General features: G+C 40.9%; 2 protein-coding genes across 9 annotated transcripts in view; both read left to right on the top strand.

The window, feature by feature from the left end:
- The first annotated feature begins 1,121 nt into the window (after positions 1 to 1,121).
- btbd8 (BTB domain containing 8) lies at positions 1,122 to 25,729 on the top strand. 5 transcript variants are annotated; one of them, XM_005451154.3, is made up of 19 exons: positions 1,122 to 1,209; positions 2,038 to 2,159; positions 4,048 to 4,227; positions 5,516 to 5,640; positions 6,008 to 6,125; positions 8,376 to 8,465; positions 9,164 to 9,244; positions 9,331 to 9,427; positions 10,117 to 10,205; positions 11,778 to 11,880; positions 12,372 to 12,554; positions 12,663 to 12,833; positions 14,755 to 14,884; positions 15,864 to 15,925; positions 16,516 to 17,059; positions 17,679 to 17,766; positions 19,394 to 19,518; positions 19,603 to 21,549; positions 24,790 to 25,729. In XM_005451154.3, the coding sequence occupies exons 2-19, from the start codon at positions 2,053 to 2,055 to the stop codon at positions 25,287 to 25,289; spliced, it is 4,740 nt and encodes a 1,579-aa protein (XP_005451211.1). In that variant the 5' UTR covers positions 1,122 to 1,209; positions 2,038 to 2,052; the 3' UTR covers positions 25,290 to 25,729. The 5 variants fall into 5 exon arrangements, with proteins under 5 accessions (XP_005451211.1, XP_005451212.1, XP_019207376.1 ...); XM_005451155.3 differs by lacking the exon at positions 1,122 to 1,209 and adding an exon at positions 1,217 to 1,470; XM_019351831.2 differs by lacking the exons at positions 1,122 to 1,209; positions 2,038 to 2,159; positions 4,048 to 4,227; positions 5,516 to 5,640 and adding an exon at positions 6,512 to 6,571 and having other exon boundaries at positions 6,080 to 6,125.
- A 369-nt stretch (positions 25,730 to 26,098) lies between these two features.
- The window catches only part of lg23h1orf146 (linkage group 23 C1orf146 homolog), a 69,161-nt gene continuing 68,749 nt past the window's right edge, over positions 26,099 to 26,510 (top strand). For 2 of the 4 annotated variants that reach the window (XM_025902827.1, XM_003444257.5), the window contains exon 1: positions 26,101 to 26,303. In XM_025902827.1, coding sequence (XP_025758612.1) covers positions 26,238 to 26,303 — 66 coding nt within the window. In that variant the 5' untranslated portion in view covers positions 26,101 to 26,237. Of the gene's footprint in view, positions 26,304 to 26,510 lie in introns of all 4 variants that reach the window. The other 2 variants (XM_025902825.1, XM_025902826.1) reach the window with 2 other exon arrangements.

The following is a 26,510-nucleotide window of genomic DNA, read 5'->3' as shown; positions in this document are numbered from 1 at the left end:
GGCCTGCTTGCTTCCAACTCAGAACCTTTTGAACCTTATGAAATGAAAAATTGCAAATCATTGCATTTTATTATGGTTTACTTTTTATACAGGTCTTATCGCTTTGCCAACACACACGCACTCAGTGCTGTTCAGGTGAACAGCATGTTTCACACCACGGGACGCAATACTTTGTATGGTTTTTATATATATTTATGTAGAAATCTCAATAATTGCAATTTAGGTTATAGACTTAGCAGATACGGCTGCAGTTTTTTACATTCTGAACAATCAAATCTTGCCCTCATGAATGACTTGTGTTTGGAGAATACAATAAACATTATATATTCCTATATAACAAGTATCTACATTAATAATATGTAAAACTGCACTATAGTTATTAGAAAGTTTACAGTTTACTTTCATTCTCACATATATAGTGATTATACCGAGTCTATGCCCAGTGCTACATTATTCGTATTTATCTATTTTTCTCATGTACAGTAGCTACTGTACAGTGGCATCATAAACTCGGACTAATAATCCGGGATGGAACAATGACGTAAGTGCTAGTAAGGCGAGCTAGTTCATTTGCTGCCTTCAATGACTCCGGTAACTCAATAGAAAACAGGTTTATATTTTCAGGTTTCTATTAACTGGATATTATAATGTATGTATATTTGAAACAAAAACAAAAAAAGCCTTTAGCTTTTTCAAAAGCAACATTTTTTATATGACACTGTGAACCACAATAAAATATGAAATATTTATGGGTGGGGTTTCACTCTAACTTTTCATAATTATGTTTTTTTTCTAAATGTGTTGAAATCTTCATATTCCTGCCATATATGCCCGCTCCAGTACGCGACCCTCCTCCTTCTAGTTGTTTGATAATTCTAGTTTTTTCTCTTGTTAATGTCACTTTAGCATGCTTTCATTCTTTCTGTATTTATCATCACTTCTACTATATAAAAGAAAATAGATTTCAAAATGTGGCGCTACATTCCATGTCTCTCATCTCTGAAGTATTCACCCAAACAAACCCGTCCATTCTTGGCGTTTCTGTTTAGAAGAGGCTGTACGTGAATGCATCGTTTTCTTTAGCTAGGTAGCTTTTTAGGTGTACTGCGCATGTGCCGAAGCTTCTAGGCTTGTCCACTCCTTCTTCGTTTGACAAACCGCGTCGTAGTGGGTGGCGAACAGCGTGTAGCAGTGATGTCAACAACATTGGTCAGTGGGTCAGCATATTCGTTTATTTTAGCCTTAACGAGCAGTTACCGAGCCTCGTGCTCGCAGGCAGCTATCGGCTGGAGTTAATTTGTGCAGGTGTATTTTTTTTGACGAGGGTAGTTAAAGGTTAAAGAGGGTAACTTACTGTTAACGGTAGCTCCTCGTAGCTAGCATGCTAGCAGCCAGAGGAAAATGAGATTGATTTGCTTACAGTACCAACTGGAGCCCACAGAGAACGAGGAAACACCTGGGCTAGAGCAGGTGAAGTTGGACTCCGTGTATTTAATTTTGTAAAAGGATTGCTTTATTGAGTATTAAACTTCGCACAAACAGAGACTGGTTTATATTTGTGGTGCTGGGTGTGTTTTCTGTTGGAAACACACGAAAGCAGGTATTTTACCATGGATAACATCATCATCCTTTTTAGTGGTACGGCTAAATAAATTTCTCGGTCACGTAACGTGATGAATTTGTGTCGTTATTGCGGTCACAGCTTCCAGGTTTCATTGATTTCGCTAAACTTGGCTAACAGCGCCTCTTTGGATAGAAAAGGAAAGTGAATATGAGTCAGCGACTGTGGAGAAAGATGGTATTGCAGCATATGATTACGAAAAAATAGGTGAATGCAGTAGCCTTTTGTTGTCCTGGACTATGTGACAGCACTTGTCAGGTGATCCTTGTTGGTGTAGTTGCCACAGTTTGTGATGATCTGCCTCACTTTGTCATAGCGTGCACACAGCATGCCACTGGACGATTTGGTTCTCATTCCACCAGAACACCTTTGAGTTCACAAGCTGAAGTGTGTCTTCCCTCTTGTCTCACTTTTAGAGAACATAACACACCATGATCACCAGTGAGGCAGCGAGACTCGAATTCCAGGTCAAAGAGCGCAAACACAAGGATCAGCTGAAGAGATGTTTATCGTCTGCTTTGTCTGCAGACCTGAACAGGTAAGGTGTCTTACACTGACCCATAAAGCTCAGTGTTAAAGGGTGGGCTTTGACACATATGCCACAAGTTTTCATCCAGCTGTCCAAGGCAGTTCCGAGCTGGCAAAGGATAAAATTGACCAGTTCCTGTGTCCAGTAATGTGAACTTGTAGAAAGAGCTGATTAAATCAAACAAAAAAAGACCCCTTTTAGCTTAATGAATTCAATATCAGATTTTGCAAATAAAGAGAATCTTCAATTTAAGATTGAGTTTTATGACTTTACACCAGGGAGGACCCATGCAGACATGGGGAAAACATGCAAACTCCGCACAGAAGGTCCCTGTCCAGATTGCAGATTTGAACCCAGGACCTTCCTTTGCTGTGATGCAACAGTGCTAACCACTATGCCACCTTTGTATGCTTCTTAAAAAAATATTTCTAAGATTCAATTAAAAGCTTCTAAAAAAAAGCAGCAAAATGTGGTTATAAAAATTAAAGCTGGAGTTAAAATCTACTGTCTGCACCTTGAAACCCAGACTAGATTTTCTGAATGTTCAGTGACACACACACACTCATAGCATTTAAGCCGATTGCACAGCCTGTCAGACAGCTTTATTGATTATAGATTTGGTGTCACACTGGGATATTCATCACTATAACTGAGAAAAAATAACTTTAGCAGTAACTCCAGTGCTGTTTAAATGTTAAGAGTATAGAGCTGTTTTTCAGACCTGTATTCATTCTTTCTTTGTGAAATAGTAACCCATGTCATCTCACATATTGTCAGTATTTCTTTTTCTGTACTGTTGGATGAAGGCACCTGACATTTTCTTGTCTTTTTAAGAAGCTTCATTGGCATATACGTTACCTACATGTACTTACCGAACATTTTGACACAGTCTAATAAATGATGTTGTTTCACAGCCAGTGCTCTTTTGAATCAGGCCAAGTTTTCCTTTGGGGAAAAAAAAGATTGCTCTCCAAATGTCTCTTAAGCGTGCTTGGCACCATATTAGAGTTAATAATAAGAAATGACAGAAGTGTATTTGTGAAAACCATAATTATTCATGATGTGATAAAAGAACACAGAAACAGAGGAAATATTGTTGAATAACCTCTCGAAGGTACAGTGTTTACTATATTTAGTTACTTTCGAACTTGCATTTAAGAAATGTCGTGGGTGGGGCTTTTCCTCAGATAGTAGGATCAGTGGATCTAGAATATAAATCTTGCAAAGTTGCACTTGGTTTTACAGATGAATGGAAACTCTGGGATGTGGAACTCCTTGCTGCACGGGCAGCATTTCTAATCAAAGGGTAATACAAGTGGACACAGCACCAGAGTTTGAAGTCATAGTGTCCAGTTGGCCATCGGCTGACTGGTTTCTGGCTCATTGGTTATTGAGGCTGGATGAGATAATAAGACCACCTCAGGACTCTGTGTTGTTGGGCGACCGTGGCTCAGGGGTTTGGGAAGCGCATCTGTAACCGGAAGGTCGCAGGTTCGATCCCCGGGCTCTCTGTCCTGGTCGTTGTGTCCTTGGGCAAGACACTTTACCCTACCGCCTACTGGTGTTGGCCAGAGGCCGATGGCGCGATATGGCAGCCTCGCTTCTGTCAGTCTGCTCCAGGGCAGCTGTGGCTACAACTGTAGCTTGAATAGTGGAATTGTAAAGCGCTATATAAATGCAATCCAATCATTATTATTATTATTATTATTCTCAAGTGGAAAAATGGGCCATCAGATGAATCTTCAGAGCCTTGGGCCTTTTCTTCATTGTCTCCTTTCTGTGTTTGTTCTTAAAGATCAATGAAATATGAAACTGTCTCCCAACTTTTGTTGTTTTATTTATTTTGTTAAACACCCCTGATAAAGTGTTGGTAAAGTGTTGTGATGTGTTTCCCCAGGCTACTCCAGGAGGAACTGGAGGCTGATGTTTCTCTGTATGCTGGCTCTGGCTCGATCCGAGCACACAGAGCTGTATTGTTGGCCAGAGCTCCTGATGTCCTTCAGGGACAGACGCACAAAGATCCCATCATCATCCATCTGCCAGACTATGAGCTGTCTGGGCTCAAAGATTTCCTTAGGTAGGTCATTTCCCTGAGTATACATGAAACCTTTGCTCTACATCTGCTTCCTAGTAGGGGTGTTATGAGACAGTAGTCATTCCCTGATGTGTTATCTTTGCTGCTTCAGTGTCTGTCTGACAGGGGGCGCCAAGTGCTCCATATTTATTCTGAAGGGCTGGTAATCTTGATTCAGTGAGCTCTGCAAATGCTGCAGCTATTGAATAATAAATTACACTGCTCATTTTCAAGTTCTTGCTGAGACGCACAAATACCAAACTGAGTTTTAACCAAAGCCTTGCAGCGCAGGCTTTGATCCAATGAATGGAGTCTCATTAGCAAATTAAAATTAGGACAAGAAGCCTTCCTCTTATGACTGCAATGCCACAGAAATGAGAAGTCATTTTAAAACTTCTTTCACAGCAGCACTACTTATTCTATTACCTAGTTCTGGAAGAGGTTCTTAATAGTTAGACATTGCACTCTAAATAAGGTCATATAGAAACTGCTGCTACTGAAAGGGTTCAGCTTTTTTTTTTTTCCTGCTATAGAGGTGGGAAGCAGAGTGAATTTTTGTAGACGGTGAAATTTAAATGAAACCTCACACAACCTTATTACTAAAATGAAAAAACTGCTCAGAAATCCTTATGAAAATGACCACCATTGTGGTGGTGCAGGAAAAAGTGATCTGTTCAGCAGTGTTACCAAATTTGTTCAAATTTTACTTAAACTTAAACTCATCCTGTGTGTCAGTCTCCTTTACAGTGTAGCTAAGCATGTTGGTTAAACAAAGAACTCTAAATTTTATATATTAATTCAGGAGATTAAGGGAAAGAAAGAGGTGGGGAGAAGCAGTATTTCTGGATGTTTATTTGAATTAGAAGACTCAAAAAAATTAAATCCAAAATGAGCAGATCTCAATTAAGTGATTTAGTGATTACACCATCCAGTTGGCTTGGGAAGATGTAAAGAGTTTTTGCTTTTTCTTTGTTTTTGTTTGTTTGTTTGTTTTCTTTCTGGGAGAAACCACTCAGAAAATGTCTGTTTGGTTCGTTTTTCTTCCTCTTTTGTTATTCTGACTGTAAACATGACTCAAACGGATACAATAACACAATACCCAGAGCAGAGCAATCACCTTTCAGAAGCTGTTAGGGCAGAGGTCTGGCCTGCTAGCCTCTTTATTAAATGCTTCACTGAGCAGGAACAGCAAATCCGGCACACTTTAGATCGCCTAGCTGCATCAGATGAGACTGTCATTTAAATATGTATGAAAGATTCTTAATTAAATTTAGTCTTTCCCCCCCTGCAGGCGAGTTTACACAGCAGACCAGAGCATGTGCTCGGCTCCAATAATCCCAGATGTTGAGGGCTCCGTGCCAGAAAGTACTCTGCCTGCTCCCGACAAAGCAGACCTTCATAGATCCACTGAATCAGGTAAACAGATCCAGCCTCTTTTCCATGAAGGGTTTATTTCAGGTTATGTGACGGCTCAGCTGCTCAGCAACTCTCCCGCCTCCACTTTCTTCCCATCATGTTATCTCAGCCATAATCCACTTAAGAGCTAATCGCGTTGAGATCCCTGTTGTTGTTGGTAATTACAGGATTGCCATGCTGTGGATAGTTCATGATTTTACTTTGGTTTTATATTTTACAGTATTTTTTAAGGTGGTTTACTGAGCGCTATCTCATATACACACATTCTGTGTGTGGTCTCAGCAGATTAATATAAGCCTAAAGCTTTCCTCTTTTTTCACCTTCCACTTCCTGTCCTTCCTCATTATCCTTCTCAACTTGTGTGCAGATGCTGTTGTTCTCGAGCCAGCCTCTGGCCTTGGAGCTGACCTGCTGGATCTGTACCAAAGGGGAGAGCAGTGTGACATTACCATCCAAGTAGCAGATCAGGTCTTCTCGTGCCACAGGTAGATCTATTCATGGCAACATTTTCAGCCATCTGTATCCAAACATTGGGAATAAAAAGAAAAGAAGGTTTTTTTGTAGCTCAATTTACAATTATATCTATGCTTATATGATCATATACACAAATTACCCTTTTTTTCACCATAAATCAAAACGTGCAATTTGAATGAAAGCAAGTAAAGATTAAAACACTGGGATGTGTTATATGAATGAGAAAGTGAGGTGACACTGTAAGACACAGTTAAGTTAATTCAGGTCATTTCACTGAATTAGAGTTGGCCAAAAATCGGCGCAGTATTTGGATCGGATATTGTTTGATTCTGACTCAGAAGGCTGAATTAGGCTGAGCACGTAGTGTCTGTTTTATTCTTTGTTCATTACACCACAGTTCAGCAGCAGCAGCAGTGCACTAATGGCTGGCTTGAGAGCTAATATAGTATGGAAGAAGGTAATACAATTTAGAGGTATTTCACATCTGCTACCCCAGCAGCTTTGCTTTGTCTCTTTGCAGCTGACTTAACTGCAAACTCCAACCAAGTGACTGAAAGCTCTGACCATGTTGCTTTCTTTGTCAGCTCCTCTCTTTCTCCTTATGTTTGGTTTAAAGTTTGTTGGGAAGCTTAACATTATTACACGTCACCTGTCTCTTGTCAGCTGTTCCCCACAGGTGAGGCTGGAAAGGAAAAAACTAGGATGACCATAAAATAGTATGCAGTAAAGACTCACCGAGCTCAAATAAAACTCGAGCAAATATTTTTGGTGAATAACATAAATAAGTTCATTTTGTCTTTCATCTTTGTCTGATGTAATTTATTCTTTTAATAATAATTACCAATCCAATGTTCAATCCAGCAGTATTGAAGTCAAGCCTGATGTTTCCTCACACATAAAGGAACAATTTATAGTTTCTTGATCAGAGTGAGGAATGCAGATTATGGACTTTTTACAAGTATTTGATAGGTAGTCAGTATCAGCAGTATCCAAAAACCAAAGTATAGGTATTGTTTTAAGGCTGAAAAAAATTGGCTTGGTATATCTTTATTTGCCTTATTATGTTCTTTGTTTCCTCTGATACATTTCCCACAGATTCTCTAAGTGTTATGTGTTGATGGGATTGAATTTAAAGCGCCTAGGTGTGATTTCCATCAATTTCTTGGTTATTTTTTGGTTCTCATAACATCGGAGGCAGCGTCCTCACCTCAGCACATCACAGCCACATTTATCAGATGTTAAACAAAAAGGCGCTTGTGCGTATGCTGTTGACTCATGCAAATGTGAAGCAGCGGTGGTGGGTGGTCATTCAGCAGTGCAGAGGTTGTAGTAGCTATGGAGACAGGATTTTCCCAGCTCCTGCTCAGGGGACCCATTAGCCAGCAAAAGCTGAGCAGATAGGAGAAGCTGGGCTCTTTATCTTTTTGTTGTTCTTTTTTTGGGGGGAGGGGGCTTTCTGTGTGGAGTTTGCCCGCTTGGTGTTCACTGGATACGCCAGCTTCTTATGGCATGTCCAAAAACATGCATGCTCAGTCAGCTGGTGATTCTAAATTGGCTGAAGGTGAAAATTTGAAAGTGAATGGGTGTCTGTTTCTGTCTGTTAGCCTTGTGATGGACTGGGGACCTGTCCAGGGTGTACCCTGCCTCTTGACTAATGAACACATGGGATAAGCTCACCATGACCCTGGATTTAATAAGTGGTAAAGAAAATGGATTGACTGTTAGAGTTCAGCTGTAGTCAACCAAAACTATTTGATCACCTGAAACTGTACCTACTGTTAAACCAATTGACTGAAGAGGTATCTTTACCTTAACAAAATCTGCCAGAAGCATTTGTGAAACAAAACTGCCTTCTTTCCTATTTAGCCTAAGAAAATCAAATGTGGTTTACCACATTTAGACTTTATTTTACACGCCACTAATATTTGATAAACACTGCCATAAGACAAGAAAGAAAGCAATGAGGACTCAAGGGTGTACAGTAAAAAAGGAATTTACAGAAAAATCTCTTGTGTCTTTAATGCCTTTATAAATATTCTAGTCTCGTGTATTTTTATACCAGTGATGGTACAGTCAGGTCAGTGAGAATAAAAATAGCCTTTAAAGATTCAAGAAAACTCAATGTCTTTTATTTTATTTTTTTCTTCTCGCTTGTCACTTCAAAGCTGCTTAAGTGCAAACAATTTCAGTTGCAAATGATGTAAAAAATAAATGGTAGGTGGCTCTCTGACATGCAGCTGTCTGCTTTATTGGGTTTCTAGGGCAATCCTGTGTGCACGATCTCAGTACTTCCGAGCAATGCTTAGCGGGAGCTGGATGGAGAGCTCCAGACAGCGCATCACTCTGCAAGGGTAAGGCCAGTACATCAGCATCACATAGCAGCAGGACATAGGGATCAATAATACACCTCCACTTCTGGTCTAACGTAATTTCTGAACTGTGCAGTTGCATATAGAGCATTAATTATTCATGCGTTGCTACAGAGGTGGCTCTGCACTGTATGTGGTTTCACTCACAATGCCATGTTTAACTCCACACTTCAAAAACAGACACAGACAGCCGGTGTGCTGTCAGTGAAATCTCATATAGTTGGCTCAGATTTCAACCAAGCAAAGTTGGAATGTTTCCTCTGCGAGGCACATAAATGTCTTCTCATCCTTTTCCTCCTGAAGAGCCCCCGCTACCACCCACCCACTCAGCATCGCCATCACCACCCGCATTCTCCTTCTTTCAGAATGGCAGAGGCAAATGAAGCCCATTTTTCCCTCCAGGGAGAGACGTGTCACACACCTCAGCATTACTGATCTAAGGGTAACGGGGAAGACAGAAATCAGAATAGAGTGCCTGCACATGTAGGGGAACCTGTGAGGCCCCTACATTGCACATGGATTGAGTGTTGCATGATAAATTGATTTTTATTTACCGGCTTATTCGGCTTTATAGCCAAAGAAATGTGCATAGCTCGAGAATATTAGAGTGAGATCTGGGACAGTTTCGTTTGTTAACCTCCAATTCAAGGCTTATAAAGAGTTTGTTTTAATCTTTTTAGCTTGGGGCCAGATGAGATGGAAATCTTGCTTCAGTTCATGTACGGAGCCATTGTGGATCTGCCCAGAAGGGCCAGTGCCAGGTATTGTATGTACACGAAACTGGCAGAAATAAAACTCAGAACCAAGAAAATATGCTGACCTGGATGTGGTGTCTGTTGTTCCACAGTCAGGTGGTGCTGGCTGCAGACATGCTGGGTTTGGAGGGGCTGAAAGATGTAGTGGAGATGGTTCTGACCCGAGACTACTGCCGCTTCTTTCCTAAGGTCAGCTGGTGACGAGCAGAGTACCTTGATGGATGGATTTCATGGACTTGAATGAAAATGTCATTAAGACCAGCATGTCATTGAAGTTTGATTTTTCAGATATGTTGAATTTATGATCACACAGCAAAAAATAGTTCCAGCCTTCACACACAATCTTCACACAGTCATGTGTCTTCAATGGCCTGAGAAAAGTCCCTAGTTTAATGCAGGATGTGTCCTTTTGTTATGTACATATAGTATGTGGCATTATGAATTAAAAAAAAAAAAGTTGTGGTGGTTACTGTCTCCACACATTTAGCTTTACGTGTCCTTAGAAAATCTCTTCAAAAAGGTAATCGGCTCTCGTTTTCTTTAGTCTCTAAGTCAGGGGTCCCCAATCCCAGTCCATGAGGGCCGGTGTCCCTGCAGGTTTTAGATCTCACCCTGAGTCAACACACCTGAATCACATGATTAGTTCATTAGCAGGCCTCTGGAGGACTTCAAGACATGTTGAGAAGGTAATTTATCCATTTAAATCAGCTGTGATGGATCAAGGACATCTAAAACCTGCAGGGACACTGGCCCTTGTGGACTGGGATTGGGGACCCCTGCTCTAAGTAGTGAATGCTACTGCATCCTAAATGAAACTGTTTGAAAGCATTTTATATACTCTTATTGCTGTTTTTTTTCTTGTCTGTGTGCGCTTGCAGCCAGCTGATGGAGTTCAGAGAACAGTCCTTGAGTGCCTCTCTTTCACACATGCCTTAGGCCTTCAAAACCTCCATATGCAGTGTAAGCGGTAAGTGTCTGCACTCAGCACTGTTTGGGCAATTTAACAAGACTCCCACACTTTTGGAAGCTTTCTTACGGCTTAAAAACGCATATACTCACAAGGTTTCCATCTCTCCAAAGAATGGACTGCTGTGTCTTCTTAGCCTGGGCCTGGCTGGAGTCTATTCAGTGCAGATGTCCAGAGTAGCAAATCACACGTATAGACTCTAAGGTTCCCGTAATGGTGTTTCAGTGTTGATCCATTGAGGTGTCTGTTACTGCCAAAACTCTCAAACTTAGAATCAGTCAATATGAGATTTTGTTTCTTTTTTTCCATCATCCATTGTGAAATGCCGCTGTGGCTTAGCTCACCCCATTGGCTTTGTTTCTCCTTCTGAGATTTGTTTGAGACTACAACTACACAGCATTCATTTGACTGATCTTTTGCTGATTGGAGTTATTCTAAATAAAGTAGTTCTTTATTTAGCACATTCTTTATTTGTTACAAAGTTTATTTTCAGTTTTGATTCATTGTTTACTTTTGATGTTTCTGATTGAGCTATGGCTTCAAGTGATCCAGAGCACTGCCTTCTTAGGACCTTCACCCAGCTGTGCTTGACGCCAAGAAAACAGGAATTTGACTTGTGACTTTTTCACAAATTTATCTCATAATTTATCTTATAATTGCCAATGCATCATTCATAACTCTCATAGGAGTTAGACCTGTGCACAGGATGCGTAATACCAGGGGACCTGGGATAATTATTGCAAACAAATATGTGATATTTGTCCCATGCTAGGCTTGTGTATTTATAATTTCAGTGTAATTTACCAACCTCTTAATATTAATGCTGCGTGAATTGATGTCTGGGTGTCTACATTTTTTCTTCTGATGCTGTGTTTCCCATTACAGAGCCTTTCGTGGCGTGTTTCAAACTACCACAGTGCTCAGTAAAGGAGTTTACTTTGGCAACCAATGAAGCTATCACATCATCACATGAGAGTAAATGAATTTTGCTTCAGTGGAACAGTGAAGCTCAAAGAAATCTGGTGTTTTGCACCAAAACAAAACACCAGTTTTACAGCAGATATTACATATTTTTATTCTGCTCTCGGATTTTATACACTTCACATGTGATGTGCGTCTAAGTCTTTTTTTCAGTTTCGCATCTGATACTACTGCACACTGTGGTGTTGCACTCTGCAGTGAGTGGGCAAGAACCGTGTGAATGTAGGTCAGAGGAATCGGATGTGTTGAGGGAGGCTGTGAGCTGGCTGTGATGGTTCTTATTTGAAGTGGTGTGTGTAGATGTAAGTTGTGGGGAGGAGGGGGTGCCCTTGCCCCGTTGTGTCTATTGAGTCTGATGAGTCACGCGACTGGGATGGTGAACCGAACAGTGCTGTTCTCTGCAGCAGTGCATTACCAAGCCTCTCATGCTCACTCACTCATTCATTTTTTTTTTTCTTCCCTCAAGCAACACTGTGCTGGCTGATACTCAGAGCCTCAGGGTTACGGTGCAGAGAAATTATTTTGGAATAAGTGGTAAAATTGCTGAATTGAAAATTACCCATCCTATTAATCTCTAATATGTCATTTTAGGTGGGTTGCAGAGCATTTTGTGAAAGTCTGGTGTGAGAGGAACTTCTCCCTGTTGCCACCTGAACTCCACAGAGCCTGCCTAACAGCTGTAACTGAAACAATGGTGAGTCTGTCCCTCCCAGAGTCGGCAGCTGTAATTATTCATATAATAGCACAAGTATCATCAAGCTGTGGTTTGTTTTTTGTTTTGTTTTGTTTTTTTCACAGGAAGGAAATTTGAACATGATCTAATTAAAGATGACCTTTATTAAATTCTCGGTTATTAATGGGTGGGTGATTGAAGAATATGATGCAGACAGATGGGGAGTGATCCATCCTTTTTATTCATAATTGAGTCGTGAGCCTGTCTTACATCACTCCAAAGGAGATAGTGAGCATCCTGCGGGGGGGAGGGGATATATTGCTCATGCTTGCCAAGTACTAGGATTCTGTGCTGGCCAAGAGTGGTTGCACAACGCGGGGGAATCCCTCAATTGATCAATAGGTCCTGGGCACGAGTAAAAGAGTGGTTTTGTATAGAGTTGTGCTCATTCATCTTTAATTTGTTTTGTCACGTAGCAAGAGTTTCTTTAGCTTATAGATGTTTCCATGCAGACTGTGCAGAATGCAGTGACCATGCTCTGTGGAACTGAGCAGCTGATTGGCTCTCTCCCTGAAGTCAAGTGGGCCCAACAGGTGAGAAGCCTGGCCACAGAGCTGCAGGATGAGAGCCTGCGTGTCATTGTGCAGCACTTCCCCAGAGTCACCCACACTCAGGCTTTCAAGGACCTTTGCATAGTGAGTTGGTGAAGTAGCCATACAAATACACTTTGATTTATTGTGATGGTCTGGAAATGTAACAAGAAGCAGCCCCCATATTTATCTCTATGTCTGATTGCGTTACAGAGAGAAGAGTTTACTAGAGAGCCCACGCTTTTAAGGAAGCTTTGTTCAGCCATCAGGGAAGGTGTGACTGTGGATAACTGCTGTGACCTTTTCACTGCTGTGCACTCGCTTTGCAGAGATGACTTTGAGGGGGATTTTTGCATGGAGAGGCGATTGCAACAACCAGAGGAGGTGAAATGAGTCACAATTCTATTATATTACTGTATCACATCTGTGTAGTGCAGTTCAAATGAAACTTCCTTGCTTAGTTCAGTCCATGTAGATCTGTAACATTAATTACAATCAAAGGTGGGTAATAGTAAGTCACCTAGACCACCTGAAAAAGCAAGCAAGCAAATTTTAGTTCGCCCAGGAAATGTTACGCCAATATTTTTGTTGACAAGTCAAAATCATGTTATTATGCAAACATTATTTTACCCTCGTATTTAATAATCTGTTAAATCAGCAACATTATAGGAGGACTAAATATTCTAACATTATGTTTTATTAATGTACGACACCACTTAACTGTTGGTTCTAAGATTTTTCGCAGCCACTTTAAGTGGTAGGTAATGGGGGAGCACAAGGAAACAACCCTAAAAAGGCAAGGTGGAAAATGAGAGACAGATGATGTTACAGGATTTTAACATGCAACATGGATGTTGCATGTAGCCTGTGTCAGAGAAAACAAACATACTTTACCACTTTCTGTACAATCAGCTGGATGTTAACCTGCAGGCAAAGAAGGCTACTGGTGGTAGCACTGCTAATGTTAGCTATGTTCAGCAAACTAACCTGTGTGGAGTGTTGCACATGCCACAAAATGTGGGTTATTGGTTAAATATTTGTTGACACATGTGAGTCATGATTTGAAATAGTTTTGAAATATACACACAATATTTAATCTTGTCAGCGAAAATGTTCTCAGTTTTGAGATTCTTCTTTTTTAGGAAATTAGTCTCCAGAAACATCCTTCATATTCTCTTCTTCTGTCGGAGTGTAAATGCTTGCACACAGATCCCACCGCCACATGGAGAACTACACGTGTGACAGTTTCTGCTTGGTTGAGTGTTGGTGAACTTACATGTACTCCTAGTAATCTCCTAGCATCTTTCACCAAGGACAGAAGGCTTGTAATATTCATCCTGTGCATCCAGTGTTTATTTATTTATTATAATTTGCAGTTTGTTTGGTTTTTTTGTGGTCACTTCACCTTTTCTCTTTAATTTTGCCCTGCACAAGAGGTGTGGGGCTACACTGAAAGTTGCAAGTGAAAGTTTACACAGTCTTTTTGTATTTAAATCAGGAGGACTAATGATACTACACAAAATGCAATGCAAAGACTGAAACATCTAAGATAGTAAGGAGGAAAATAGTCACACAACTCTTAATCCTGTGACTTTTGGAGATTTGGTGAAATATTTTACAGTTGTATTTTTAATTTATAAATTACAGACATGACAGATCAAACATTTCTAGAGGCCCCTTGTAATATGTTTTCTATAGAAAAGGAACTAAAATGGAAAAAATGTGGATTCTAATTCTGAGTTGCATTAACAAGCATAGAAATAGTGGCATGCAATGTGTCCCTGTTTTGTTAAACACACTAATAAAACCATTCAAGCAGGAACGTTAAGCTTGTGAGAGGACTTGCAGGAGAAAGTGACCTGGCTGAACATGTCAAAGCACATAACCCCTCTAAATACTGTACAGTACGGCACAATGGATTAAGCAGAGGGAGACTGTGACGTGTAGCCCTCACTAATCTGCGTACCCTGTGTGTCTGCCAGAGAAGGGTATGTGTTGTGGGTAAGGCGGAAGAGGTGGAGATCGCTCCTCCCTACTTGTCCAGCCTTGTTTTTTAGAATCAAGCGAGGAAAAAGGAGTGTCTGCATCAGCCCGTGACATCACAGATTTCTCTCAAGGGAGCCCAAGTTGATTCTGCAACAGAGACGGGGAAGGAGAGGGAGGGGGCAGATTCAGCGAGCAAAGGGAGAAGGGAGGGGGTATTTGTTGCCATGGAGAAGGGTTCTTGAAGCAGCTGCTGATTCGCTTGTGCTTTAGCGCACCCCTTCCATTCTTCTCCTCCCTCTCTCCTCTGTATTACCGCCAGCCGTTCAGGCAAGAGATTTGTGCGCTACGCGGGCGGCTCTGGACCTTCCTGCTTCAGACGTTTTACGCGGTTCGCCACACGCAGGGATGGGAGAGTCTATCATCCAAACACAGAGAGAGGATACTGGCAGGTAAAGAATTTTATTCCATTTATGGGACCTATTATATCCAGGCACACAGAAGGTTCTTAATGCGGTGTGTGGATGTAAGTGGGGTTTTTTTTTTTTTTCTCACTCTCCCTAACCCAGCCTAGTGCTGAGGCAGTGGTTCTGCATCATTAGAGAGGAACCAAAGCTCCGAAGCATATGCTGTTGGCTGATTTAATACTTCTTGGCTTCTTTCTGCACTGTAACCTGGCCACTGCTAACCAATTTATTGTCTAGCCAGGGCTCTTTTCTACACATTTAAGCTATATTTAAACAGTGTTTGGCAGATGTGTGCACAGCAGTATGGTAAAGGCACCAGATACGCCATGCTTGTTTTTTAATGGGTGTGAATGAAAGGCTGGATTCTTGTTTTTTGTCGTTCTGCACTGCTTTGCACGTACTAATAATACACTGCTTTCTTAGAAGTGTGTTGAAATGTACTGCATGAATAATGAATTTGGCTGGTATTGGTGTGTGCTTATTACTGCTACATTTCTTGCCTATTGTAATCAGAATCCACTTCTTGCATGCAAACATAACAGATGCACTTTTAGCAAATAGAGTAAATTTCACTTCGCTTTAATTTTTGTCAGTATTAGATATGAACTATAGAAATGGCCATCCTCTGTCTGGACGAATGCTTACCAGACACAGGTGACCCATCAGTCCACTGATTTAATGTTTGTTTCTTTAGTGGTAAACATAGGGTGTGGAAATGGGAATTTGTGAATGAACAGAATGGCTGCTTTAGCTCAGATAACGAACGAGACATCAGGACGGCAGGATTTAAAAAAAAAAAAAAGAAAGAAAGAAAGAAAGAAAGAAAGAAAGAAAGAAAGAAAGAAAGAGACAGAAAATGGTTTCACCTTTTTCCTCTGTGTTATGCTCAGATTTGAATATTGGCAGAAGTCTGATTGGCTTATTGAAATGAAATTGATTTCATCCTTTTTTTTTTTTTTGACAGATGCGATTGATAAAGGGGACAGTCGAAGACTTGGAAAAAAGCCTGTATTCACTAGTTCACAGGTAATATTATTAAATGGTTTGTTTCCTCATTTAAGGTCCTTTTTTTTATTTATTGTGGTTGTTATTAAGGACTCGGAGTTTTATGATTGCGAGGCTGCTTTAGCTCAGAGAAAAGTTGTGACCTGTCTGTTGCCATCAGATGCCATATGTCATCATGGCTTTACCCTCACAGGAGAAGGATACCGTATGAAAAGAGCAGCAGATGTGTCGATAAGATAAGCTGGATGAGGCATTTCAGATAGACATTGCCAAGATATTAGGCACGAGTGGTTAGGAGCAGTGGAGCTGCTAAAGATTTTTCAGGAGGTGGTTTGAAGCAGTGAGAAGAGGAATGTTCAGCTGATAGATTCTGAGTGGAAAAAAGAAAAAGGGATGCACAATAGAATTCATAGCTTAGCTCTAACTATAAAGTGCTCAGGCGGCTGTATAGATCTCAGAGTTGATAGATGGCATCGTTTCTAATGGTATGCTCTAGTGTTCCGTAGGAAACTCTAATATGATTTACTTTCTTAAGGCGTGCTCTGTTTTGTGGCTTATTAATTCACTTCAGTAATACTGTTACATAACTAATGTGCTTTTTTCCCCTGCAGTCAAGGGCTATAAAATGCCCTTCATCTGCACCTGAGAGTCCTCCTGTTCAAAGGACCCAGCGGGTGTCTGTAAACAGAAACCCTTCCTCTCGCAGTGCTGCATCAGTCATGAAGTCTGATGGACTTGGGGCAGCTAACAAACCAGGGGATGGTCAAACATCCAAGGCAAAGAATGTGAAGAAAGCAGCAGACAGAGGTGTAGCAGCTAAAGCAAAGACAGCATCAGCTGGGGTGCCAGTTGTCAATGGCACGGGAGCTGCGGGAGCTAGACGTGATATAGCCAGTGCCAATGGCCCCAGAAGCTCTCCGGGGGCTAAAGAGCATGAAAAGAAGCCAAATCCAGGTGCAAGGCCTAAAACCTCTCCCACGGGCGGCACATCTGCAAGCCAAACAGCAGGAACGAAAACTCAAAAGAGCTCAGCAGGAAAGGCTGACAACACTGCTGGCACCACCCAAGCCCAGCCCAACACTTCATCCACATCAGGCAGTGCATCTCCAGAGAACTGTGCCAGCAGTCCTCGCAATGACACCCACTCTGTTCCAGGTTCACATTCTTTATTGACTTCTTTACATTCTGACTGACACCAATTACTGTATAGTACATCACAGCAGCCAGGCTGAAGTGTCAGTGAGTCAGCTCCAGGGATAAAACTGTAGCTGAAATATGAAAGGGCCTCCAGACTAATTAGTATGATCAAAGTGGCGTTGTGGCCAGGAGGGATTTTGTGGAAGACAAGGGCAGTGTCATATACGAATGTTGATTCATGAGGAAACAAAGTGCATGTGCCTGTCCTTGGAAACAAAACAGCAGAGGTCAAAGCCCTTTACAGCTGTCACACAGGGTGGTGTGACTGATTACTTTGAGCTTTTTTTACTGAGTGAAGCTTTAAAGAGGTTCGGCAATCCCAAATGATATCAGTGTTCACAGCTCAACTGGGCCTCAGCTGGTACAAATGCAGCATCAATTGTCCCCCCCGTACTCCACCCTGAAAGCAACTGCCTGTAATGTGAGCTTAAGCGCTAAGAGCATCTACATTAGGCCACCTTTCTATTATTTCCTTCTACTCTCTTGTTTTTTTAATATAGTTGGAGGGATAAAATTAGTGCACTCACAAACTTCTGCTTGCAGCAGTTCTGCATGTGATCCATGTTCTTTGTTTTAGGTGCAAAGCCCAAACACCAGGCCAAGGCAGTAACCAAATCCCCAATGACAAAACCACCTCAGAGATCAGATGCAACAAAGACTAGCAGGTGAGTTTAACTCTAGCATTGCAGCACTTAACATGTTAATATATTTAGTCAAATGCTAATGGTTGCCCCTTAGATGTACCCATTTGGGGGCTTAGTATCAAATGACATTCAAGTAAGGTTTTAGTATGTTAAATGGACTGTTACTTGTATATCTTTTTTCTCCTCTAACTGAGCACTCAAAGCACTTTTTACTCACTCACTCAATCATGGTCAAACATTCATGCAAGGCTTTATTCTTTATCTTTAAGTGCATGCACAGACTCATGCACTGATGGAAGCATAGGGAGCAATTTGGTCCCAAGGACCCTTACATAAGATGACCCACTCTACCTCCCAAGCCACAGCCAGCTGTTCACTTCAAGGGTTTGGGAAAAAAACAGTCACTTCCTTTTGTATTTTGGTGGCTAATAACTTTCTGTAAATAAGCAGCTTTAAAAGAAAAGTGTAATAAACAACGCTCTTCTATAACTCAAATTTCTGTGACCAAAAAAACAATCAAACAAACAAAAAAAACCCCACTTCTGCCACCTGCAGTACTGGAAATATGTCAGAAGGTCAAAAACAACTCAGTCACCCAAATAGAGATGTGAGAATGCAGAGTGTTAGAATTTTGTGTTCATGTATATTAAACGCACTGTAAAATAAGCACATCCAGCAGACCCTCGCTCAATCTCATTGGTTTCAAGCAGTCAGTATGTAGAAAACCAAACATGCGTGAGACCACATGTTTAGTAATGTAAATCTAGGGCAATTAAGATGTGCACTGCAGCACACTATTGCCTGATTTATTTATTTTTTTTTAGGTCACATGTGGCTGTCAGGAGGATAAAAGCAACTGTGTAGTGTATTCTGACAAGCCTGTTATGGGTCTTTCAAAGGTGTTAATAATATCTGTTTCACAGTCAGCATCACCTGACGTCTGCATCACAAAGGAGCACATTAATATTTCATTGGCTCCCCAGAAAGAAACCAACAAATCTTTTTTTTCTGGCTTAGCCACAAATAATTGAAAAATATCTTTGTTGCATTTTTGGGTCAGTTTTGAGTTTTTATCTGAGTGTGGTGTGGGTGGTGGATTGTGTTGAATGGCTATCGCTAAATTGTCTTTTCACATAAATTTTTGTGAGAAAACTGATCATGTTTTTTTTAAATTTGTTTGGGTTTTTTTGTTTGTTTTTTGCTGTTTTTTGCAGCTATCGGAGGAAGCTTCTGTAAACCTCTGCTGTGTAAATTCTCTCCTAAGATCTCAGCTAAAAAAGACATTTTGACCTTGAGCCCACAGCATGTCTCAGACTGTAAAAATGTCCTCTGTGTTTGTGTTCCTGAAGTCTGACTTTGTTAAAAAGCCAAGAAAAACACCCTTCACAAGGACACAAAGTAGCCACTAAAAGTTCCTTGGATTTATAGTCTGCTCATGTCTCAGAAGCTTGCCCTTGACCAAATTGGAGAAATAACATTGCTGCCCCCCACTGGTGTTAAATATTAATTCTTGATTTGTTTTTTTTGCAGCTCTTCATGTAAATATTTTTATGATGATATTGTCCCGGAGTGTTAATTAAATATTTGTTAAATAAAAATAATTTCCTCACATGGTTGATTTTATTGCTTTGTCTGCCTGTTTCATCAGTCCATCCAAAAAAGCTAGTGGGAGAGAAACTAGCAAATCCAAGACTGGTCCAGAAGAGAAAGTGGCCACTGCACTGACAGCAGCAAGAGCAGATACCAAGGGAAGGAGCACACCAGATCACCATGGTGAAGTTTTAAAATCTTCTTAATTTGTCTGTCTTTACACCATTTGCATAGTATTAATGTTCTGTCCTTTTTTTTTTCTTTAAGGCTCCAAACATGGATCCTCCATAAGAAAAACAGCTTCTCCCAGGAAAGAAGATTTCAAAGATCCTTCAAAACCATCAGCAACAGATAAAACAGTTAGTGAAACTCCTAAAAAGAAGATCACAAAACCTGTTTCAGCCACTGGAGTCTCTGCGAAGTCCAGTGCTAAACCAGCAAAAGCCTCCTCAGCTCCTTCCAGGCAATCCTCAGTAGCAGCTGCCAAGTCTGGATCAAAGCCAAAAAGTACTACAGAGTTATCTACAGAGAAATCTTCACCAAAAGCTGCAAGAACCTCTAAAACCTCCGGTACAGCTGCTGCTGCCTCCAAGCAATCAGAACCTAAAGGAAAAGAGGCAGTGAATAGTAAAAAGGCAGACTGCGAAACAGAGCTGGGTCCAAACGAAGGCTCTGGAGATGCTGTTGAGCAAAAAGATGTTGCACAGTTAGTACCCTCTGTTCAGCTTGCAGCACCTAGTACACAGCCATCAAACCAGGATGGAGAAGAGTCACGTCATCTAGAGTCAAGCCCAAAGCAGAGTCTCCAGAAGTCTCAAGTACAGCTGGAAAACACTGCTGATGGAGGAGACAAGACCAGTGATGCACCAGCAGCTAAAAACACCACCCGTGTCAGTTCTCCTAAAGCAGACGTTTGTAAAAAAACTGAAGGAAGCAAAGTGAAACAGCCTCAAAGCAATGCCATCCCAGCTCACATCAGCGAAGACGTTCATGAGATCAGCTCGCCAAATTCCCCAAGAGACACTCAACAGCCCGTAGATACCCCCTGCAGCGTGGGAAGCACTGAAACCCCTGTAGAGGATTCTTGGAGCGGCATCCACCATCAGGTCAGCCCAGAATCCGAGACCGGCAGCACACACACCACTTCTTCTGACGACATCAAGCCCCGCTCAGAGGACTACGATGCTGGAGGTTCACAGGATGATGATTGCTCCAATGATAGAGGCGTGTCCAAGTGCGGCACCATGCGTTGTCACGACTTCTTGGGTCGCAGCAGCAGTGACACCAGCACGCCGGAAGAGTTGAAGATGTATGAAGGTGGGGCTGGGTTGAGGGTGGAGGTCCGCCTGCGTGGGAGAGAAGCGGAGACCACCAGCGAGGAAGAGGGAGTAAGGCGACGCCCTCGTTCCTGGTTGCAAAGAGATGAGGTGCCAGTGGAGGAGGAGCACTCAGAAGTTGAGGCCACTGTGACTGTAAAAAGTGTCCCTGACCACCAGCTCTTCTCCTCTGAGGAGGAAGATGAGGAGGAGGAGGAAACAGAAGACGAGCGGTCAGAAGTTGAAGTGATTCCAGGTCAGGGTCCGCTGTTGCCAACCGAACCCTCACCACACTTTCAGGGGATTGTCAACCTGGCTTTTGACGACGAAGGTGTGGACCAGGAGAATGAGCAACCAGACTATCAGTCATCTAACTTCCGTCGGTCAGTGTTGCTGTCTGTCGATGAGTGCGAGGAGTTGGGCTCAGAGGAGGGCGGTGTCCAAACTCCGCCTCAGCAGCAAGATGTGACTCCCTGTGATGTTTTTGAGAATGACTCTTCAGCTCCTCAGTTCAGCGGCGCCCCTTCCAGTGACCAACAGAACCACCAGCCACATCATGTTGAAAACACAGGTATGAAGCACAAAAAACCTGAGGAGGACCAGGAAGAAAAATCTGTATTCCTTACAGAGATCCAGGACACCACGCAGAAGGAGGAAAATCACATCCAGGTAGACAGAGTGAAGTCCAGCTGTCCTCCCATGGGCTCTGACACCAGAGATACGCCTCCCCAAGAACGCCCATGCCATCTGGATCTACGTCACACTGAACAGTACAATGGAGGGATGAGCAAAAATTACTCCAATCCTTCAGAAAGCAAGAAAGCTGATTTACACCTAGACTTAAATGAGTCTCAGTTGACAGGGGACTCTCCTGTACATGCTGCACAATCTCCAGCAGGTAATGTATGATCTCCGGATCCTTCCTAGACCCAAATCCAAACCCATCTTATCCCCCCAATCTCCATCAGTGAAGGTATATTTTATCCCCACAGGATTCATTCACTTTTACTTTAATTCCTTTACCTTACTTCCTTCCAGTATGTACCTTACCCCACCTTCAGAAAAAAGGATATTACAAAGTGTACTAGTTTAGTAACTAGTAACAAATAGAAGTTCAAATTCAAATAAAATCTATAGTCATAATTCTTTAATAGCTAAAAATTTCTCTCATCTCAGCCCTCTCATGTAGCTGGTGTGAATTTGAATTTGCAACATCAATATCCTTTTACAGATGGAAATTGGTCCCATCAAAGCTGTACATCTTTTAACAACTGAACTACCTTTAGTTTGAGGCATGTAGGCCCAAACTCAGTTTACACATCAAAGGGAAAAGCAGTGTACATTTCATTAAAAATGATCATAAAATTGTATTTGCCTAAAATAATCTGCCTTGTTTCTGACAAGGCTTGTGAGATAGGTTTTTCAATGCACTTTTATGTACATAAAAAAAAAATAATTTTTTTTTATCATTTTTGTCATTTCTTTTATGCAGTGGAAGAATCTTTGGCCGTTTTAAGCCACAGATCATTTGAAATAGCTGAAGGTGCTACATAAAGCATTTTAATACCAGTTTATCGATTCATTTTCGTTTGCTTGTATGATTCCTCACATTATAAGACCATTGTTGATCATTTTGTTATGCCAGTAATCAAGATATTTTTCATAGATTTCACTGGCTGCTGTATGAGAACATGCTGCTACAGCACCTGTTTTCTTTCTGACACTATTTGTGTTGGTTTTTCTGTTGGTGTATTCTTAGGGATAAATTGCACTGTAGCATGTAGCTTGGCTTTTTTTTTTTTTTTTTTTTACATGGACACTTGTACTCCAATTCTAATTGTATTAAAAGCTCAAAAATTATAAATTGCTAATTATAAATCACAAATATTAGAATAAACATTTTGTCTTGTTGGAATTTTCTGACTGACTTTGATTCAGTTGAAATAAACCTAAAAAATCGATCAGAAGAAAACTGGACAATGTGAACAGTTTAACTAAATGACTTTCTAGCTGCATCCTTCCTGTTTTGACGCATATCAAGCAGCAACCTTCAGGGCTGAAAAATTAAGCCAGGGTGGAAGTGTTAAAAACAGTTCCTCCGATAATAACCACCTGAGGCTGACTCCAAAGTCACACCAGATCAGCTCCACTGTTGAATTGAAAATAACTCTGTTACAGACTGGATAGTTTCTGTCTGTGTGAGTGAAATTTTAGTAATTTATTAGCCTGTTACTCAGCACTACATAACAGGTGCAGTTTATTGATACAGCTTGTTAACCAAGCATACAAACATCAGCTGATAACTTGGCACTCCAAGTCTAAATATGCTCATCTCTTGCTCAAGAATCAATGAGCTTTCCAAGTGCAATGAGTCCATTAACCAGTAGGTGGCATCACAGCTTTTATTAGAGTATGCTTTAGTGTAACAGCAGTTTCTGAGCTCCACTGTTCCCCTGCAGGGTTTTTTTTAAAATAAAAGTACAAGTACTTAAAAAGAGGGAGAGGATTTAGCACAACATAACACTGACTGCTGCACTGAACAGTAGACATCCATCTTCTGAGCAAAAACATGGCAAAGTGACGCATTAAGAAAAACTAATGCATGACGCATTGATTCACTTTCACGGTTGTCACAATGTTGCACTTAAGTGCTTCTACGCATGGAAACACCAGACTGTAATAAAATATGTTCAATGTCTTATTACATGTAAACAGATTACCTCAAACCTTCAGTAAGACTGAGAATCATGTGTGAGTGAAACTGCAGCGGAGTGATGTTTTGTTTTATTTTTTTGTTCATAGTAATTACACTCATAGATGAGTTTATTTTTTTGGTGTTAAAATGCTATACGTAGCACCTTTTCAAAATTGTAATCAGGTAAATTAATTGTTAGGGTTTTTTTCTTTTCCTTTTTCTTCCAAATCTTTGGAGAGTGACTACCTGACTTAAAAGTCCAAATATACAAAATGTTTGTACAAAGTAGATGACACCAAACTGCCACTGCTGCTCAGAAAAGATTGTTGTCCTGGGAAATGTTTCCCTGGCTTTTCTTTTTCTTTTTCTTTGTATTCAAGATTGTACCTCTTTCTGATTTTTGTTTACCTTTTTTTTAAATTTTGCCCAGCACACATGCATGCCGTTGTTGAAATTGCTTTATCATTACCATGCACCATCCTTGATTTATGTTTTATATTTTGATTTGTCCATTATCTTCCATCATACCCAGTAGACCTGTGTCTAGTAGAGGTCCATCTTTTAAGGAAAGTGTTTTGTTGTCTATACACCTTCTGTTCAGTAGGTTTTGTGTAGTGTCAGTAGCCTCCTCTGTAACGTGCGTGACGTGTGTCTCGAGCAGTCTTCATAGTCCTGCCATGTCTCTCTTTTTTCACTATCATATTCCTGAAAAAGAAGTCCTGCTGCACCACTTCCAAGGGTTTATCCCTATGCAACCGTGAAATATTTTGTAATTATTCGTCTTTTGCCATTTTTGTAATTTGTTAAAAGTAGAGAAGACAAAGAATGTCTAAAGAAACATGGTGTTATGCCATCTTTTGTGCAACTAAGTAAAAGCATTGTTGCTCGCATTTCGGTTTCTGTGACAGTATTTAAGTCTGTTTTTTACGTCTGCCTGCACGTGAATATCAAAACATATCACTGTTACTTTCTGGCAAATGCAAAGCTCACTGGTGCTGGTAGTGCATGGCTTACTTTGTTTGAACAGGTGGATAAAGAGATGCATCCTGCAAAGCAAACCTCTGTATATTACCTTCAAAGCAACTGTTTGCCTTTTGACGTGCATATCTAAAGTGATGAGTGATTTTTGAACTGATGAACTTGAAATTTGTGGTGATAATCATATGTGATCATCAGTATCACTGCTCGCTCACTGTGTTGTCGTCACCTGACATCACTATGGGGTTTTTGTGGGTTTTTTGGGTTTTTTTGTTTTGTTTTTGGTTGTGTGTTTTAAAGGGAACAGTTGCATTAAGGGTAAATTTTCTGCCATGTTTTTTTTTTTTTTTTTTTTTTTTTTTTAAATTTTAGTTTAGTTTGCAGCGATTAGTCTCTGAAATGAATAAAAGACCTGTGCAGGAATGATTCAGTTTGTCATTGTGCAGTATTGTCAATTGTTTTTAGGGGACATTGGTTGTGACAGATTGGATCAAAGCTGCAAACATGACCGCCGACCATCCAAAGCCCTGTCCCCCATTTACGAGATGGATGTGGGGGAAGCTATTGAGCACTTTTCGGACAAGGACAGGAATGTTAAACGGCAAGCAGAGGAAGAAAAGCAAACGGGGGATGGGGATAAAAGCAGCGATTTTGCCGAGCGGGACTGGAGCCTGCTCAAGCAGCTCCTGACAGACCACGCGTCCAATTTGGGTGTCATAAACCCCGTACCTGAGGAGCTCAACCTGGCCCAGTATCTTATCAAGCAGACTCTGTCTCTGTCACGTGACTGTCTGGACTCGCAGGCCTTCCTGTCCCCAGAGAAGGAGACCTTCAAACGTTGGGCGGAGCTTATCTCACCCATGGAGGACTCCTCCACTAGCATTACTGTAACCAGCTTCTCTCCAGAAGATGCTGCTTCTCCACAGGGAGAGTGGACCATCGTGGAGCTGGAAACACATCACTGACTTCAGAGGAGAGCCCTGCCGGACAGTTGACGCCTTCTGTTTGAACTGAATGTCATTACGTTGATTTTTGTCTTATTTTATTATAATTTAAAATATCGTTTTGTCTCTGTTCTTATGACTGGTGTCTTTTGTTGGACTCTACGGAACTCTGGATTCTGTTTATTTGCATTCCTCATAGTGCCCTTATTGGGCTGTCTCTCAACACAAACAGGCTTGTTATGCATGCTGACATTTTTGTATGTTTGACTGTTTCATAGGTGTTGCTTCAGAAGCTCTAGAAAAGAATAAGGGTCAGAACTATATTTCCTTTTCAGAAATATCCTTTGTTGATAGTCTTCTAATTATAATAAGAACTGAATTTCTTAAAGAAGAATAAAATTAGCCTCAAGGCTTGCATTTAGTGTCATACTGAAAATAAAAGTTTGTGTTTCTGAAAGAAATGAGCAGTGTGATTAATAACTTTGGGTCAAGTTGACTCCTTTGTGCATTTTTTTTTTTCATACCACGGCTGGAAATTTAAATATGCATAGGCACTTGCACGTACCAAACTTTACTTTTAATTGCATGTCAGCAAAATACGACTTTTTAACCAGCATTTGTCTAATGTTCATATTTTAAGTTTTGAAATCTACAAATTGGTCCATATTTAAACTTAACACTTTTAACTTCAGCTTTAAAAAAAAGCTGGTATTTAAAATGGCAGATAATTACAGAAACGTTTTATTTCATGCCTCATTTAAAGGAGAAAAGGAAATTAAACAAAACAAACGCGTTTGTCCATGAACAGGACGTTACGTTTTACCGCAGCGCCCTCTGGTGGCGTCCTGGTGGCATGACATAGCAGGCGGCTGAATCCGCTGCAGTAACAGCTTTGGACCAAAAACGGTAACCGGGTTAAGAGTGTCGTCATCGGAACCGTGTCGTTCACTTGTTAATAACTAGCAGGCAATGGCGACATGCGGAGAAGGGACTCCTCAGTGGAAAACAACGATTATTGTCAGCACATCGCTTCAGGTAATGTTAGAAAGTTTAAACTGAACCATCAAAATGTTTTGCTTGGTCGGTTTCTGGTGGCAGTTACAAAAATTAAGTTAACATAAAGAGCTTTAGCCATGAAGCCAAGGCACTAGCACCGACAAAATACTTGAAATATTAGTTATTTGCCCACCTCTGACTTTGAATAAAGAACTGTATCAGCTAACGATGCTAACAGTTAACTTA

The sequence above is a fragment of the Oreochromis niloticus genome, linkage group LG23, assembly GCF_001858045.2.
Source record: "Oreochromis niloticus isolate F11D_XX linkage group LG23, O_niloticus_UMD_NMBU, whole genome shotgun sequence".
NCBI lineage: Eukaryota > Metazoa > Chordata > Actinopteri > Cichliformes > Cichlidae > Oreochromis > Oreochromis niloticus.
The sequence above is the reverse complement of the archived record's forward strand: the minus strand, read 5'-3'. Positions and strand labels throughout refer to the sequence as shown.